The following is a 19,002-nucleotide window of genomic DNA, read 5'->3' as shown; positions in this document are numbered from 1 at the left end:
TGTTATGTACTGTTAACGTTAACTACAGTGGTTTATTGTACTAACCTGGAACGGCCTCCTACAATACTCTGTAAACACACTCCACACCAATGCCAAAAATTAAACAGAATATTATAGACTCAAGAAAGGCTTCTCTCAAAAATGGAAATGTGTGACATGGCTAATTATGTTAGCTAGCACCGCTTGCTACTAAACTGTAGTAACAAATAAATACTGCACTGTTTATATATGCGTATATATATATATATATATATATATATATATATATATATATATATATATATATGAAACACAGAATGTAGCAAAAGCCTTTCAAAACTTGATTTTCTCCCAAGAGTGACATATAGCTAGCTAGCTTGTTTAGCTAACCTAGCTAACTACGTTAGCGTAGTAACCTAGTAACCTTTCACCAGTGAACTCCTCAGCAATTTACAGCAAGTAATAATTCTAAACATAGTAATTTTATACTACTCTAATCCTCACCTGCAAGAATACAGCATTTATGTTAGGTTGACACTTAGCTTCAAAAACAGAGCCTTCAACTGACGACAGACACATTACGAGCTAAAAAAAAAACTATTTCAGCACTTCTCGCGACTTATTATTGCACTTTAAGCACGTCCTTAGTTTGTTTTCGACGTAAGCATAAGATTGAGAAATATATTTTATATATTTGTTCAAAAAGTGCTCACGTGTTAGGTGTAGGTTTTTGTACTGCAGCGTTTATGTAACCCGCTGGGTTTATTTGGCTCTGGACTCGTGCTGTAGAGGGCGGGGCTGGAGCCGCCCGTGAGCGTGAATGTGCCTGAGCTGCGACGCAGGAGACGTGAGATGGTTATAACGCGCTGTTAGAGAAGAGGAAGCAGTGCTTATGAATGGTGTGGGAAGGTCACCAACATCTGGATAACAAAGCATCACGGCGAAGGCTGTGCCTCTTTTAGTAGATGGAACGCTACAAGAATGATGGTGAAAAAGAGTAAGAAGGTGGTGTAAAAGTAGTACCTTCTAACTTCAAAAGCAGCGAAATAAAATCCACTAATTTTCACTTTTAATTTATTCCAAGAAGAGTGGCACGTACAACACTAAAGAAGAGACAACAATCAGCTAAGTGTCGTTTTAGGCTTTTATATATTTACCTTGAAATGCAGACGCTCAATTATAACCCTGTACAAACTCCATATCCAATAAAAGTTGCGGTGCTGCCAAAATGTAAAAAAAAATCAATGACTCATTTAAACCCTAAATTTAATTGTAAATACTACAAAGACAACAAATCAAGTGTTAAAATTGAGAAATTTGAATTTGATGCCAACAGCACATTCCAAAAAAGTTGGGACAGGGACATGTTTTCCACTGTATTTCCTCACCTCTTCTTTTAACAACACTCTGTAAGAGCCTGGGAACTGAGGAGAGCAATTGCTGTAGTTTTTAAAGTGAAATGCTTTCCCACTTTGCCTATCATAGGATTTCAGGGGCTCATCAGTTCAGGCTCCCTTATTTTTCGTTTCATAATGTGCCAAATATTTTCAGCATTTGGACTGCAAGCAGGTCAGTTTAGCACACAGACTATTTTAATACAGAGCCATGCTGTTGTAATACATGTTTTATTTAGTTGATTAGTATTTGTGGATGCAGAGATGAACTGTTTTCACAGACAGTAGTTTTCAGAAGTGTTTCTGAGTCCATGCAGTGACTTCCGCTGCAGAATCATGTCTGTTTTTAATGCAGTGCTGCCTGGGGGTGATGATGATCACGGCCAGATGATCACCCCCTCCCAACCCCAAGTCATTTTTGGCCATTTATTTCGGTCCATCCTTCATGAAATGTACACTCAATATAAAGGCCAACATGCATTTTCAAATTATGTCAAAAACTGAAAATTGACAAAAATGGAGATATGAGGTTTTGTTCCAACAACAGCAATATATATACACACACACACACACACACACACACACACACACACACACACACACACACACTGTATCAATATAGTCAGTAGTTATTTAAACAGACCATTTAAAGACTGTAATTTTATTTTTGCTGTTGTTTTTTTTTTCAAAAGAAGCTCATGATTCCATCAATGAACACACGCTCACTGAAACCACTGAAAGGAAAACAGAGCCCGACTTGAACTAAGTATGCTTAGTTCAGTCTGGTGGGCGTTCTTCTCCAGGCTTTTTCCCAACAGAGTTTACCACCATCGCAAACAAATATCATTTTGTTAAATCTTTTATGAAGTAACCTACAGTACTCCATTACAGTGTACTAGCAGCTAAGTATGTGTCTAAATACTTGTTTTGGGGTCACCGTATATGAATACATGTACTTTTACATTTGTATACCTGAGAGTCATTGAAGGTCCATTTAAAATATTACTAAATAAAAGTTGCCCATTTGCCATGCTCAAACATACAGCATGTCTGCTTCCACTGCAACACTAGATATATCTTTATAGAAAAGCATTAATTTTAAGCAAAATATAATACATCATGTGTCCTAATGTTTTGCAACCCCCTCCATCCTCCCCAACAGAGAGCCATTAAAGTTTTTTTCAACTTTGTTGTTTTCTCTAACTTTGGCAGGGTCCATCAAACATATTAAGTCCAACCCATTAAACAAAAAATAGAGAAAACTGTTTTGTGCAAAATGTTTTGAATTAATTACAGTGAAGTATTTTATTGTTGAGAAATGGACATTAGAAGTGCTAATCTTGATAAAAGGGAATGTGGCAGCCTGTTGAGCCTGAAATATTCCACCCTGTCACATTCCCCTCCAACACTGTTGTACTTCTTTTGTATTTGGCACAACATGGCTTCTCAGCTGGAAACATCTGTTTTTGGTAAGGGCAATATGTAATTAAAACAACGAGAACTAAACCAATTTTTCAATTTTTTCTGCATAACGAAGTAAACAAAGCTGTCCAGAGTTTTCTGATTTGTTAACTATTAAATCAGATTTCTTTACAGTGGTGGTGACAGGAACCAGTGGTCACAATGTCTACAATACAAATATTCCCCCCATTTTATTTACTATCCAAAACCTCCAGTGAACCTACATGTGTCTACGGCATTTTTATATGTAATTTTAAATTAATTCATAGTGGAGAGATACATACAGTGCCCAAAGAAACCTTTTTTTTCTTTCAGATTTACCACTATTGGGCCTCAAAATGCCAACATGTATCTTTCAGTCGTGAATAGATTAATAAGCAGCATCTCAGGCATCAGACAAGGTATTTGCAACAGTTTTTAATGATTTTTTGATAATAAAAATGAATAATCAGTAATAATCACGTGAGGGAGCTTTAGAGGCATTAAACTTTTCAGAAGTCTAGTGCTCATCACCACCCCTGTGAACAACTCTTTCTCTATAACGGAGCATTTCAAACATTAAAGCACTCAAAGACTTTATTTCTTAACTATTTAATTATGCAGAACTTTTAAAAAACAGTGGAATTCTCCTTTAACACGAACAATTTCAAATCATGTCCTATAAACGACCATTTGGTGCTATATGAACAACCAAGCACTCTATAATGAGTAATCAACTAATGGGCTTGAGGATATAGGCAAAAGATGAGTGATCTTCCCCACAGCCGCACTGATTGGACTGCGGACAGAATCTTATAACTCACATAGAACCTTCACATTTCTAAATGCAGACAGAGAAACAACTTCCAGCACTAAATGATTAACTCTGTTTCTACAAAAACAAAAGATATAGCCTCACAATGTGCGTCTACCACTCTTCCTCTACACAGGCAAAGTTTCCCCACAGCACATACAATGCTGACAGACTTGTCAAATTCTGAAAGCACTGTTTTGAAGCCAGCAGACACGCATCCAAAAAAGGCATTTTACCACAAAGCTAAGTAACACGAAATGTCAAAACATGGGCTACTAGGCTAAGCTAGCTGAAGGACAAGTCAGTTTGGGCTTGTTAGATTTGGCCCTTGAAGGCCTCGGGTCGAGAGGGTATCCGCAACCTTGAAGAAGAGATTAAATAGCACCCAGTAAATGTGGTACAATAATCATAAATCTAAGATGGGACGGGTGACGTTAAGAGTATAATTTAGCTGTTTACTTTAAACCACTAATACACCATTATTAGCTACGTGCCAAAAGCCACAGAGAGAAGCCGTTCTTCACCGGCGCGGTGACGTAGTCCCTCTCCCTCGGTTTAAAATGTGAGAAGGCTTTTCACACTCCGTTCACACAAGTGCTACTTAATCCAGAATCATTCTGCTGTAAACATAAAAGAGGTCATTTTTTTCACAGATTCACTTCGTTGGTTTTTATTGTCAAATAATTCTCTCAAAGTACAGGATCTGGAGGAAGAGAAATAGAATCTACAAATAATTAGACAGCATGTTGGCAAGACCCACGTGTGGCATTATTGTGGAGCAGAAACTGTAGGGCTATGACAACTTTTTGAAATTCCTGTAGGTCAAAACTTCTACTCGCTGATAAAAAAAGAAACATAGATAAAAAGGAGAGTTCTTTTTTCATATAAATCAGAAAACCCCACATTAGGGACTAATCTACATAAAAATCAAATATAGGAACTGAAACGGCTTCACAAATCACTGAGCTCAGTCAAAGACAGGTTATGAGGTCAACAATGGAGGTAACCTTGTTGAGCTGTAGTTAGACTTTACTGTGATAAGTCTGGCAGAAATGTGGAGACTCTGACTGTGAAGGTTGCTTCGGTCATAAAACAGATTTCTAAAGCAGTTGAGGCACAAGAATACATGGGTAGATCATAACAATGTGAAAAGAAGGACAACGTTCGCTTACATTTCTAAACAAATAATCCAAAATCACCGTAATACCATATGACTGGAAGCACTTGAAGTGCTTCTCCCCATGCCCTTGCCCCCTTGCAATAATAAGAAAATAAAAATGAATAAATATATAAACTTTAACATTAAAATCTGTGTATGCTCTCTCTGTTCTTTTTCTTCCCTCTCACTCCTTCTTGTCTCCTGCCAAGCCACAGTCAATATAAAATTACCAAAGCCATGGTACTGGGTTGGGGGGACTCCACATTTTTTAAACATATGCATTTTTAGCTCCTCTTTTGTTCTGTTATTAAAAGCAGAGATTTGGGCCAATAGTGGCAAAGAGCTCCACCCAATCAGTGAGCAACATACAGAACGTACCTCTGCACTTCTATCTGTCACGCGAACCACACACACACCAGGACCGTACTGCTGGAACAATGGAAAAGGGGATTACATAGCACTTTGGATTGAACCGTCGCCTTTTTTATTTCGCTATTAAAAAGAAACCAAATGACTCAAGTGCAGTTGAACATGTTAAACTTTCGACCTGCTCTTATGTTTATGCTTATTGGGTGACTATTGCCGATTTTATTTGATAGTATTTAGTTTGTGCAGCCTGTGTGTCTTTTTTCGGCAACAAAAAGCTCTGTGTGGTTTTTACCAAAGACACTGCAGCTGAAGAAGACAATGAAAAACACTTGTGAGGAGACATCACATACACACAAACAAACACATACACACGCCCACACAAACAAACAAACCAAAAAAATAAGCCTCCTAACATGATTTGGAGACTGATTTCATGCCTACAAAGGGAGAGTTTTTGCACAAGCACTTCCATCCATCCATCATCCATCCAACAGGATGGAATTTGTCGCATCACTGCAGTTTAATAAACTGCAACATTCTATTAATCTTATTTAACTCTCTTTGTATGCGTCTTTGAGTTCTGGTTCACTGTGTCCACGTTCGCTGCCGTCCTGGTTCTGCACGGGTGTCAGAGAGAGTCAGACAGGTCGGGTCCAAAGATCTGGTCGTATTCGCTGAGGATGAGTTCCACTGCCTGGTTCTGATAGACCATATTAACAGCCATGTTTCCGCAGTCACTCTGCGGCCGCATCAGAGTTGGCCCGAAGACAATGCCGATGTTTTGCGTTGTCATGCGATTACTGTCTGAGTGCTCCATCACTCTGCAAGGGAGAGAAAGAGAGAGTGAGTGAGAGAGAGAGAGAGAGAGAGAGGGGGGGGAGGGGGGGGGTACTCCTGGTACTGTGCATGAGTGTGAGAGTGCAGCAGGGACACAGGGACAAAGGAATGGGTTAAAGCCGCAGTATGAGGCATTCTTCTAAAAATGCCATTCCCACTTAACCACAGATCCAGCCAGCAATTGCTCAAAACTTCCACATTAAAAAGGAAAGGGGGGAAAAGGAAGAAAGGGAGGAGAGGAACTAGAGAACTAGCAGATGAGAGGAGAGGTTCCAGCGGTGGCGGCGGTGCTGCTGGTGCTCCTTCCAGCGAACACCCTACAGAGATCTCACGAGATGTGCAAAGAGTATGACAGAGCAAGGAGTGAGTAAGAAAAACAGTACAGAGTAGCCAGGGGGAAAAAATGAGTAAAATGGAGAGAAAAAAAGTTTATATAGGCAGCTGCTCTTACATGTATAATAAACTTCTGATTTGGGATCGGCTCCCTTGTTCATGTAATCAAATTCATTACCATATTACAGGCAAAAACCTTCATCAGCACACTAAGATTTGATACATATGGGCCAGTGGAACTATCTATAGCACTCCTTCTATTCAATTATACTCAGTCACTTCAGCCAACTTTCTCCAAAGTGAGCAATGAGCACACAACGTCTTCTAGTGGCTGAAAATAAAATTACTAGGCAATTTCACTTCTGAAAGATGGGAAAACAAAAACTAACAATACGTTAAAAGATTACACACATTAGTTATATAAATGGTTACACTTTAAAATATTTTTTTTTACATCTATTGGCTGTTACTTCATAATGGACAATTTTTTCATAATTTTTCATCACTACAATATATTAACATTATTTTGTAAGACACATAAATCATTACTTGATCACCAAGTAGCTCTAACTTTTAAGGTTGCCTTTGTCTACCATCATTTGCTTCACATTTTGTTTATAGTGTTTGTTTTTGCTGTAAGTTGAATAAAATCAGCTTATGCCCACATCCTGATCCTGTGGTCTGGTCTTCTGTCAAAAATGTAGGTGTAAAGGCAGGATGAATATGAGTGTTTACTGAGGCTGTTTATGTACTAATGTCTTCTATTCTAGTTTATAGGAGCATTTATTGAGGCAGTTTATGGATTAATATCTCATATTATAGTGTATACGAGTATTTATTGAGGTTGTTTATGACTTAATATCTCCTATTGTAGTGTATATTTGTGTTTACTGAGGTTGTTTATGAACTAATATTGTATACTCTAATGTATATCAGTGTTACCGCCACATCGGTTCCATGGCGCAATGGTTAACGTGTCTGGTTGCTGGTTCGATCCCCAGTGCCGACAGTCCATGACTGAGGTGTCCTTGAGGAAGACACCTAACCCCCAATTGCTCCCCGTGCGTCGTGGATAGTGTGTGTGTGTGCTCACTAGTGTGTATGTGGTGTTTCACTTCATGGAAGGGTTAAATGCGGAGTTATAGTTACCAGTTAAAATCCTGGTTTGTGGGATTAAAAAGTGTCACTTAACTTATTGAGGTCGTTTCTGGACAAACTACTGATATTCTAGGACAAAAAAAGTTTATAAAAGGATTATGGGTATGTATAGATATTTATATAAACTGAATAGTTTTTTTTTTAACTTTAGATTACAGGCTGGAAAAATGTGGCTGAGAGTTTCCATACAACTTATATATAATTTGTAAGCCATGACTAAGAAAATTACTGTTGTTTACCAAATCATTACAAAAGACACACTGTATTAGCAGATTATTATTGTTATTTTTAGATGTTTTATAATATATTAGAATAAATAATAGTGAAATAATAGTATGTTTCAATTTGAAAGTAATGTGAATACATTAATGACATTGAACAACTCCAAATACATGAGTAGTTCATGATCAGTTAAATATGAAGAGCTAAGCGATGTCTTGTAAACTTTTGTAGTTATAAAGTGTTACCAAAAGTTTATTTGATGAAACTTGTCCTTGTTGTAGTTTTAGATCCCTTGATATCGCAAATAATTGCTTGACCCTGTTAATTCCTAAATAGAGACCAAAGAAGAAATGGTGTTGGGTGTTTGTATGAGAATATGGAATCTGCAGCATCACTATGACACTTTCTGAATGCAAGTCATAAGTGAAGAATGCACTCTTACCGCTTAAGGTGGCGGAACATGTGTCTCATGGTGTCATGGTTGGGGGGCGGCATGCTGATGACTAATAATTTCATCCGGTCCACCTTATCCAAGTAATCAGACATCTCTACACAACAGATATATGTAACTGTATTAGATCAACAGCAACAACACCACGATGGCATAATTATTTTTGTAATAGAATTCTAATATATGCTCTCCGGCCAATTTATTAAGTACAATTACATTGTTTCCATACTTTACATGCCATACTGTCCATTTTAGTAGGCACTTTGTAACTGTAGAACTACAAAGTGCACCTATATGGTAAGTGGAAATGATAATATGGACAATTAGTGAAGACACAAGGTAATAAATAAAAAAGTGGCCAGTGAGTGTATGTTTTTTAATTCAATAATTCCTGCTGATATCAGTGAACTTCAGCCTTTATGGAGTTATTGATATAGCCATTGGAACCAAATATCCGCTTTTTACATTATTTTAATTATTTCAATAAAAGATAAAAGAACTATTGTCTCATTCTTGTCTTTTATGTGTTTTAATCCTAGCTGCTTGGAGAAGTTGGGTACCCTTGGTCAAATTACACATTTCGTTGATTTTCTAAATGAAAATAAGTCACACAAATACTGTTTGTTTGTTGAATTTCACATCCTGGGAAAAAAAAAACAGTATATTAAACTCAGCAAATAAATAAAAATTGTGCAATAAATTTGGAGAAAAATGCTAAAAGTTTTGTTCCCTATAACATATTCTCACTCCACAAAATCTACAAAATGTGTAATTAGACTGGGGGTGTTCAATTTTTTGTATACATTTGTATATGACAAAAATGTAAATTTTAGTGTTATTGTCCTGTAATGTTATATGACAGTACTCCATCCATCCAACCATCCATCCTAGTAATCCATTAATGCATGTATTTAGTCATCCAGTCAGTCACTCGTCTCTCACTCCATCTCTTCCTCTCACTTACTGACAGTCTCAACGATGTCGTGGAAGAATCCATAAGGAACCAGGGGTTCGGGGAGCTCTCTAAAGAACAGCTTCAGGGCACCTGTTATCACATGAATGTCTTCCCACTGTGGGTCCTCCAGGTCTATGCGCTCCACTGATTCACACCCAGGAGGAGGTGAAGGAGGAGGAGGTTGGGGGCAACGGATAAAAGAGAGCAAAAAGGAATAGAAGGTAAAAGAAATTGAGAGGGAGTTGTGAGGAGACAAAAGAGAAATGATCAAGACATACAAAAAGCAGCATAAAAACATACATTTCAATTCATCACGGTGCTCAGCTGGTTGACATGAGGCTGCGGAAGAGGAATTGTCAGTGCAGAAGTGAAGGATAGATAAAGAGAGACAGGAGAATGCTGCAGAGCAAAACCAATGACAAACTGTGGAAATGCAAACAGCAGCTTTTATCATCTCTAGGTACTGCTGTTCACACAAACACACGCATGCACGACTCACTGAAGAGTCTTGAAAGTGTCCACTTGCATAACATTTCCTGAGCATTTTAAATGTTTTAAATGCTTAAAAGGTCAATTTAAAGTTGTAAATTTAAATTTTAAATTCCCAGCTGTCAACAATGCTGAAGACTAGGACTCATTTTACAATTATACATTTTTTGTTGCTGTTACTTAAAAAAAGACCAAAATCCACTTAAGCTGTTTAATGCAAGTGACCAGTGGTTCTCAGTCCCACTCACAAAACTCCTAACTCTTGTTTATCAGAGCACATCATGAATTCCATGCAGTATTTCATCTGGTCTGCTTTACTGTGGAGTGCAAGCCAAAAAAAAAAAAAACATCATCAACCAAGCAGTAAAGAACAGCATAGCAGCATGCATCTCTCAGTCAGCCGCCTGACATAACATTAGCCACGTCGTGTCGGTCACAGAGCCCATGATGACATGAAGAAGCCCATGTGCTTTAAGAAGAGGCCATTTGCTTTAAGGACACAGTTGAAGTTGCCCTTTCTTACTGATCTGAGATCAGGATTAGTGACTCCTGTTGTAATATTTAAAATACTAGTTTAACTAGTTTTGGGTTGAGTCATAGCCAGTGTAGATCAGTTAGCTTGATCTCATTTTAAAAATATTAACTCACCCCTATTAAATTTACTATTAGCAACATCAACATTTTTTGGGAGGTGACATACTCCTTTTTTATTAAAATCTGAAAAAACGTGTAATGTAAATGTAATGTAAATGTAAAATGTAAACATTTTGAAAAATTTAAAACTAATAAGTTATGACAAGTGAAATAAAGAGGAAATATTAATAATTTTGCATTATTTCTAGGCAAATATATAGTGGTGTTTTTTTCCACAAAGTGACTGTTTACATATAATAATAATCATGATATAATGTCTCCTCTTCTATTTGAATACAAATGTTGTATGAATTGTTTCATTGAGTATGAATTGTGAGTTTCAACACTCTAAACACAATTTCTCAGCTTGTCTGTTAGAGCCTTTAGCTTCTATAGTCATAGATCAGTGCAAAAGGGCAGCTTTCTCCTGGATCACAGGCTGATAGCAAGGCAGCACTGGAGTGTGAGGCAGAAGAGGCTTTCGCTCTTGTTGAGTGGGTGGCTACCTTGGACTAAATCCTCTGGGAAAAGATAGCGTCCATCTGTAGACACCGCTCGCTCTGGAAAAACGGATAGGAGTTACAGCCCACCCACCAACACCGTACAACACAACAACTCTCCCTCACCCTGTCACATTAGTATCATAGTATCAGATCTTACCTGAGCTTACAGTAGAACAGAGACATTGATGACACTTACAACAATACATTCCATTGACTTCTAATTCACTCTTTCTCTTACTGTCTCTGTCTTACCGTGATTAACAGCGAAGCGAAGTTTCTGGATCACTGCCAAATTCCCACTGACTCTGTAGATGCCATCTGTATCCAAACCTGAAAGCACACACAAAAAACAATTATCTACTGATCTACTATCTACTAGTGTCATGGATATAATAGGTATCATCTAAGCACCTTTTTTCTCCACTGTTTCTGTGCAGTTTCTAACGAACCGTGGCACTGTATTCTTCTCTCTGTCACACAGCACCTCCAGACTGCAGCCAAACACCTGGTCTGAAATCAACAGCCACAAAAACAGCATCATCCACCATGAACTGCACCGTAAAGACCTACACTAGCGCTCAAAACTATAAAATGTTCAAAAACTGTTGTATCACAATTCGGTTTAGAATCACTGCTTAATAAAATAAAAAAAACACAAATGCTACAGATAAATGTTTGAAATTATTGTATTAAGATGCTACTCTACAGTCCCTGACAAAAGTCTTGTCACTTATCAAAGTGGTATGAACATCTAATAATAACTTGACTTATAGTTGATCAATTGAAATCAGAAATGGCTTATATGAAAGGCAAAGCCCTCTAGATTATGCTTATTATACCAAAAGACAATTTTGCATCATTCATTGAGTTTTATCATTTATTTAGGACAGAAAGGTCAGATTTTGCTTGGACATTATACGTTATACGTTGGACATTATTATCTAGTATACGACAAGACCTATGTTGAAATTATACATATACTTTATTTTGAATACACAAACATGCTACAATAACATTAGAACATTACGTCATGGTGCCTTGGAAAAAATGATTAATATTGTGTATGACTTCCATGAGCCTGGAGGACTGCACTGATACGTCTTGCCAATGACTCAGATAACTTATTGAAGAAGTCACCCGAAATGACAAAGAAAGCAGTCTTGCAGGACTCCCAGAGTTCATCAAGATTTTTTGGTTTCATCTTCCAAGCCTCCTCCTTCATCCTACCCCAGACATTGTCAATAATGTTCATGTCTGGTGACTGGGCTGGCCAATCCTGGACCACCTTGATCTTCTTTGCTTTTAGGAACTTTGATGTGGATGCTGAAGTATGAGAAGGAGCGCCATCCAGCTGCAGAATTTGCCCTCTCTTGTGGTTTGGAATGTAATGGGCTGCAAGACTGTCTTGATACTTCAGGCTGTTGATGTTGCCATCCACACTGCAGAGCTCTCAGACACCCCCATACTGGATGTAACCCCAAACCATGATTTTTCCTCCACCAAACTTGATTATTTTCTGGGTGAATCTTGGGTCCATGTAGGTTCCAACAGGTATTTGCGGTGATTGGGATGCTGTTCAGTGGATGATTCATCAGAAAAATCAACCTTCTGCCACTTTTCCCAGTGTCCATCCTTTCTGCAAGCTGTGGGCCTTGGCAAATGTGACTTTTTGTTGTCTTCTGTTTAATGCTGGTTTCTGAGCACTAAATCGGCCATGAAGACCACTGCGTGAAAGAATTCAACAAACTGTTCTTGTAGATACAGCGTTTTCTGGTGACCAGTTCTCATGTAGCTCCGCTGCAGTTGAAAAAGGGCTGGCCCTAGACTGTCAAAGCAACAAACTGTCCTCTCGAACAGTTGTCTTAAGGGGTTTGCCTGAACTGGGCTTGTCATGAACGTCACCAGTTTCTTGAAATCTTTTTCTTATCCTCTCCACTTGATGTTTGAAAACATTAAAGATATCTGCCACCTTAGCAGCAGACTTGGTCTTCAAGGTCTTGATGATCAGCACAGCTGATCAGCATATTTTCATCTTCAATATTGTCTGCATGTCCTTACTGTAGAGTATATGACTATTATGTTTTAAATTACTATTAAAAAAAACATATTAGAATTAAATTAAAATATATTAGAAAAGGTCTGCCAAACCTAAGATACCAGGACATGCTGTTTGCCATTTGTAGACAAAAACATTGAAAAAGTCTTTACCACAACATGCACTAACTGTAACATTCTGTCACTGCTTTCACTGAAAACAACTGCCTATAGTTGCAGAAACACAGTATATCAAATGATCAAATCTCAGGCAGATAATTGATCTAGAAATTACTCTAAGTATGTAAATTAAATAGAATAAAACAGTATTTCATTATTATTTTCTAACTTTTGGTGTTCCCAAAAAAATGATTAAATAAACATGGAATAAACCAGCTTGAAATACCTTCAGAGTCTAGCTTACAGGATTTTAGTCTACAAAATTATTAATAGGTCAAATTATTCTTTGAACACTTGTGTTTATATGGTACACACTATGTATCTGCTGTATTGCTTGTAGCCCATGAGCCATTTGTATAATTAGACAAATCAAGCAAAAATGAGCAGCAATACTGTCAGAAATTGCATAGTTAAGATATATGCATGCCGCGTGTGGACAACTGATGTTATCTTTCTGGCTGTAAGTGCTCTTGGGTACATATACCTGTGCCTGCATTGCTGGCAGGATTCCTCTGCACATTTAAAATTAAATGTCCACTAGGGGTTGCCAATGGGTAGCCTTACTGAGTTTACGTCACAACACACAGTTTAATCCAACACTGCACTGGAATCTACAGAAAGTCTTTTATATTTTTCTTAAAAATTGGTAGAATTTGTTTCTTATTTCAAATGTCAACATATGTCTTGTTAAGATGCCTTCCTATTTATCCCAAGCAATTGAAAACTCGGTGTGGACAAAGTTTGTAGTGGCCTGGCTTTGTTTTAGCTGGCATGTGTGCAGGTGAGGCTTGTTAACCTTTGATAAGGCCTTTTTCTTGTAGTGCCTGAAGTGGAGGTCTCCTTAGAATGAGCTTCTTCAGACGACTCTTCACACGCTTCCGCTCTGAATTCTCTAAATTAGAGCTGGAACGAGGGACTGAACAGAGAAAGAGAAGGAGAGACAGAGCAATGTGTAAGTTTAGCGCATGTGACTTTGTGTATGTAAATAGTCTCATTAACATGGTGATTTCTTTTTTAAGGGAAGTCTGTCCATTACTATTTTAAAACAAAAAAAAGACAAGATGAAAAAAATGAATTATTTCCATCATTTCTATTTGTCCTTGATTATTTTTAGAGATTAGGATTAGACTTCTCAATCATTCATTTGTGCTGGAATATTTACTAATCAGATGAACTTTGCCAAGGGCTTTCTCTATTGATTATACTAGTATCTATAGATGATTTTTGTTTTGATGACTGATTATATATAAATGAATACGACAATATGCACAATATATGTATAAACGCACAGTACCAACATGGCTATTTACTATAAAGCCAGTTTTGTTGCAGATACATGTACAAAATAATTATAGTTTGATGCTAACATTTTACAGACTCCAACCAATTTGTAGAAAAAAAAAATGATTCTATGATGTAGATGACTTCATATAAAAGGCTGAGAAATAGGATTGAAGCTATAATAAGCTTAATATGCAGAATGCCTCATATTTAAACAACAGCGACCAAATCTCACTAATCAGATATCTTTTTATAGTAATTTCATCACAAGATAATTACAGTCTATTGTTTAATAACATTTTCTATTTTCCTATCAAGTCATGAGTTTTATTGTTCCCAAAGATTTTAAATTGTGAAAAAAACATTTGTTTACGTTTTGGTGTCTAGTTTATAACATTTCCATCTACAACATAAATTATTACTGAATAACATTTATTAACATGGCATGTAATTCCAAAATGTGAATGTTAGTGTATGTATGTATGTATAAGTAATGTCTGGCAACAAATGCGTATACGGTTGATTCAAAAGTCAAATGACATGTTTTGTTGATTTTCTAAGTGAAAATAAGTTAACACTGAAGAATAAATATTTTGCTGAATTTTTACTTGAGAAAAACAAAACAGAAAATGTGTATTTTTTCTTATGCCACATTTTATTTTATTTTTTCCCCATTATGTTAAATTCAGCAATTAAACTGTACCTGTGTACTAAAAAGTGCAGAAGTGTGTCCTCTGTAGAGGATGTGTAGTTATTTTTACTTAATGAGCAAAACATGTCATTTGGGTAAATGGGTACGTAAATATGTAAAGGAGTATGTAGTTTCTGTTTATTACTATAAGTAAGATCAGTAGGAGAATGTAAAGTATGCATTATCAGCAGATCACTACAGTTTGGAGAAGGCATATTTTTTCTATGATTTTAAGAGTTAAAGTGTCTAAATGTGACAATCCAAGCTCCAATCAAGACCCTCATAACTTGTTTAAAATGTTCTGAGACTCACGTGAGGCTTTGGATCCTACACGGTTCTCATCCTCATCTCCACTCTGGTCCAACATCTCCATGGAGCCTGCTCTCCTCAAAGAATACAGCAAGACGTTATCCAGAGGATTCTCTTTAATCCTACAAACACACCAAACACGCAAGGACATCATGTACACAATAATAATAATAATAATAATAGTAATAACATAAAAATGTATGGTAAGAACTTACCAATCTGTCAATGACTTTTCTGAATAGTGCAGTACCACTCCCTGATCAAGAGTCTGTCTCTGACTGCAGCAGAAATTCATTGCCTGTAACAGTCCTCAACTACAGGCAGAAACACATAGCACATATGTGTTAGTCTGTTTATAGCATTCAATCTTCTTTATGGAGGAAGTAGGAGAGGAACTGATGGTTAAAGTCATAAGTAGTTCTAATACTGCAATGTTTCAAGGTTTGAAATTTAGGTCACTTATGGTTTAGCAATTCTGCCGTTTTACTTGGGTAAAATGTGCTGTTTTTTTTTAATCTAGTATTAGACCTTCTTAAAGGGGACATTTTTTTTTCACTTTTTCCAAAATATGGGCAAAACTACAAAAAGGTTAAGAGGTAGCTAAGTCATTCACAGTGATCTGATGCAAAGTAATATGTTTATAGAAAAACTTGGTCAAATTTGTTTAGGGGCAGTGGTGACAGGAACCAGAGATTTATTACACGAAACGGTTATAAATATGACTACAGAAGCCGAGTATTATAAGGCAAAATGGCCTTTATATAAAACATTTTAGTTAGATTTTCCATTATTTTACCATTAGCAGCATTACACATAAAAAAAATCAGAGGAGTAATAGAGAGTCACTGGTGGTTTTGGATAGTAGACACAGTCCCCGGTTTCTGTCACCACCACTGTGAAGAAATATGAGTTGGTAAGTTTCTCTACAATGAACCACTTCACATCAAAACCTTCTGAATCACTTTGTTTACATGTCAATGGTTGATTACACAGGAATTTTGTAAAATCTGTGGAACTCCCCTTTAACCACAGTCTTCAATGTTACTTGAATGCAAAGTGCTTTCGGTGCTTCTCTCTCTCACTCTGTCTCTCTCTGTCTCTGTCTCACCTTGAAGACGTTCTTCCTGCTGGAGAGGTCATTGGCCCACTGTAGCTGTGCTCCTCGTAGATCCACACTACTCTCTGGACAACTGTTTCCTGGTTTCTATACACACAGAAACATAGATGCACATACGGAACAAACTACATTTGTGATATATATAAATGTGTGGCATCATATAAGGAAGTACAGTGCAGAGCCCAACACATTTAGGTTTTGACTTAATAATAAAAAGTATATAATTAAAAACAATTAAAAGCATTTGAGCAAGATTAATCATTTTTATGCAACCAACTTACATGTATCTGTGACACATTCTAATGTAAACTTTCTAGCACATACTCTTTATGAACAATTCAGCCAAAAGTGGTGAGAGTGCAAACATTGTACTTAATCCTATAGATGGATTGATTGCTACAGACAGAGGGTCTAGTTTAAAAGTAGCTAAAAGTCTGGTAAATTGATGCAAAACACAATTAATTCAGTAAAGTTTTATTTTTCCAACCTAAATACACAAAAGTAGATTTATTAAAATAATTATAATTATTGAAAGGAGAGTGTGACCAATGTTCACAACACAGAACAGCAAATATCAGCACAAATATATTTTACTTACATGACATCTATAGTATGTCATGTATAAAGTACTTTGAATTTGTTTGGTGGGAGATGGACTGCCACTCTAACCCATCCCAGAGTTAATGGATGGAGCTCCATCACTCCAGAGAACACAGTTCTACTGCTCCACAACCCAGTTCTGGTAGACTTTATAGCTCTCTAGCTGATGCTCTGCACTGGTCATGCTCACCTTAGGCTCCAGATGTGCAACAACTGCTTTTCTATGGAAATTATACAAACTGTGTGCAGTTTAGCTGAATTCACTAATTCAATGGGGGGTCTGGATATATTTATATCTATGGTTTATAGGAAAAGGCTTTGCTGTTAATCATCTCTTACACTGGGCAGATAATTCTTTTAAACTGTCCATGATCTCATTCATTGAATACATTCAGGGCTGAAATAAAGCTCTGCAGGAATGATTAAATAATGCTGAACTCAAGGACCTCTTACCCAGCTGGCAGGACTTTGGGTCTTTGGATCTTTAAAGAACACAAGACTGTTCCCCACCAGCACCACCCAGGACGGGTTCCAGTTTTTCCTGTAGACCACACACACACACACACACACACCCACACACACCCACACACACCCACACACACCCACACACATTCAGAGTTATATTTCAAAATGAGAACATGCAGGTGCTAAGTAGTGTGAGAACATGACCCGCTAATCAGGTGGTCTACTTTCAGAATTAAGCTGAGCAGCACCACCAGACCCCAAACTATGAATCAACAATTTAATGAAATACTGGCATTAACAGGGTGTTTAGGAAGGATTCTCCCCTTTGCTTCAGTAACAGTCTCTACTCTTTCGGGAGCGCTTTACACTACATGTTGGAACACTGCTGTGAGGATCTGACTGCATTCAGCCACAAGAGCATTAGTGAGGTCAGGTACTGATGTTGGATGATTAGTTCTGCATCACAAACGCTCTCCAAATCATTCCAAAGGTATTGAATTGAGCTCCATCACTCCAGAGAATGCACTTCCACTGCTCTACAGCCAGATGCTGGGGGGGAGGGTGTCTTTATTTCCCTCTAACTGATGCTTAGCAGTGGGTGTGGTGACCTCATGTATAGAGTTTTCTATTCTATTCATCAATGCTTAACACCCATCTCAGTACCTGCTGACATAAAATACAGTTTCTGCTTCTTTGTAATCACTGGCAGGTATGACACTTAGTGGCCAATCAGTTACATCAACAACTCAATTGCCTAGCAATCATTACATAAACTACAACTGAAATCTGGATTCAAGTTTTAAAGACATCTAGATTACACAAAGAATCTGATGGTTGATAATGCATATGGGCCTCTGCAAAGCTACAGTGATCTTGAAATTCGTTCGAGATACATAGATTTAAAGCTGGAAAATCCCTTTACACACTAAATGTTGGGTTCCTTGTCATCAGAAGAGCATACCAACCACATATTAAAATACAATGTATTAGGATACAAGATATTAATACTAGTATTTTGATTATATTACTATATATTGTGACTTGTTAAGGGCTCATCTGCCTATCACAGCCTTCTGCAAGATCAGTATCAGAAAGGATAATATTCTGATAATGATTAACAAAGATGTATTGCAACCCTACTGTCCATCTCGCTGTGATATTGAGAGTGAATTCTGGAGGTTGGTAGGCCTAAGCTCTTTTGTAGTGTCAGAAGGGATCACTGCCTCATACCCATAACTTCAGGGTCAATTAAACTGCCTCGTAGTAGAGAGATACAATTAAATGTCAGATGTTCCATTATCATATAGGTGAAAAGTTGTCAGTGTTAAGTTTGAGTTTAGGGAACTTTTAATAGCCAGACAAAAAACATCAATGTGTAGTTCACAATTACACAAGATGTGAAATTCAAAGATACATCCACATCTAGTAGGTAGTCAAACTATGTACTGTAACCACTAGGTTTCTGCAATAGTAGTCTTGTGATGGAGAAGCAGAAGGTGGCCAGTATTAGCGGCTAATAGCGAGGTTGAGTGAAGCAGGAATGATGTACCAAGAGACCTAAGAAGTCCCAGCTTCAGCCACGCAGAACC

The 19,002-nt window shown here is 37.3% G+C and overlaps 1 protein-coding gene across 1 annotated transcript in view; it reads right to left on the bottom strand.

The window, feature by feature from the left end:
- Positions 1–3,238: 3,238 nt before the first annotated feature.
- Positions 3,239–19,002, bottom strand: part of arhgap9 (Rho GTPase activating protein 9) — a 61,157-nt gene continuing 45,393 nt past the window's right edge. The window contains 12 exon segments of the mRNA XM_037534880.1: positions 3,239–5,976; positions 8,148–8,253; positions 9,121–9,255; positions 10,740–10,793; positions 10,989–11,066; positions 11,148–11,246; positions 13,747–13,866; positions 15,235–15,353; positions 15,443–15,497; positions 15,500–15,545; positions 16,340–16,435; positions 17,402–17,489. Of these exon segments, the coding sequence (XP_037390777.1) occupies positions 5,784–5,976; positions 8,148–8,253; positions 9,121–9,255; positions 10,740–10,793; positions 10,989–11,066; positions 11,148–11,246; positions 13,747–13,866; positions 15,235–15,353; positions 15,443–15,497; positions 15,500–15,545; positions 16,340–16,435; positions 17,402–17,489 (1,189 nt within the window). The 3' untranslated portion in view covers positions 3,239–5,783.

The sequence above is a fragment of the Pygocentrus nattereri genome, chromosome 26, assembly GCF_015220715.1.
Source record: "Pygocentrus nattereri isolate fPygNat1 chromosome 26, fPygNat1.pri, whole genome shotgun sequence".
In the NCBI taxonomy this organism is placed as follows: Eukaryota; Metazoa; Chordata; class Actinopteri; order Characiformes; family Serrasalmidae; genus Pygocentrus; species Pygocentrus nattereri.
This window is presented reverse-complemented; position numbering and strand designations above follow the sequence as displayed.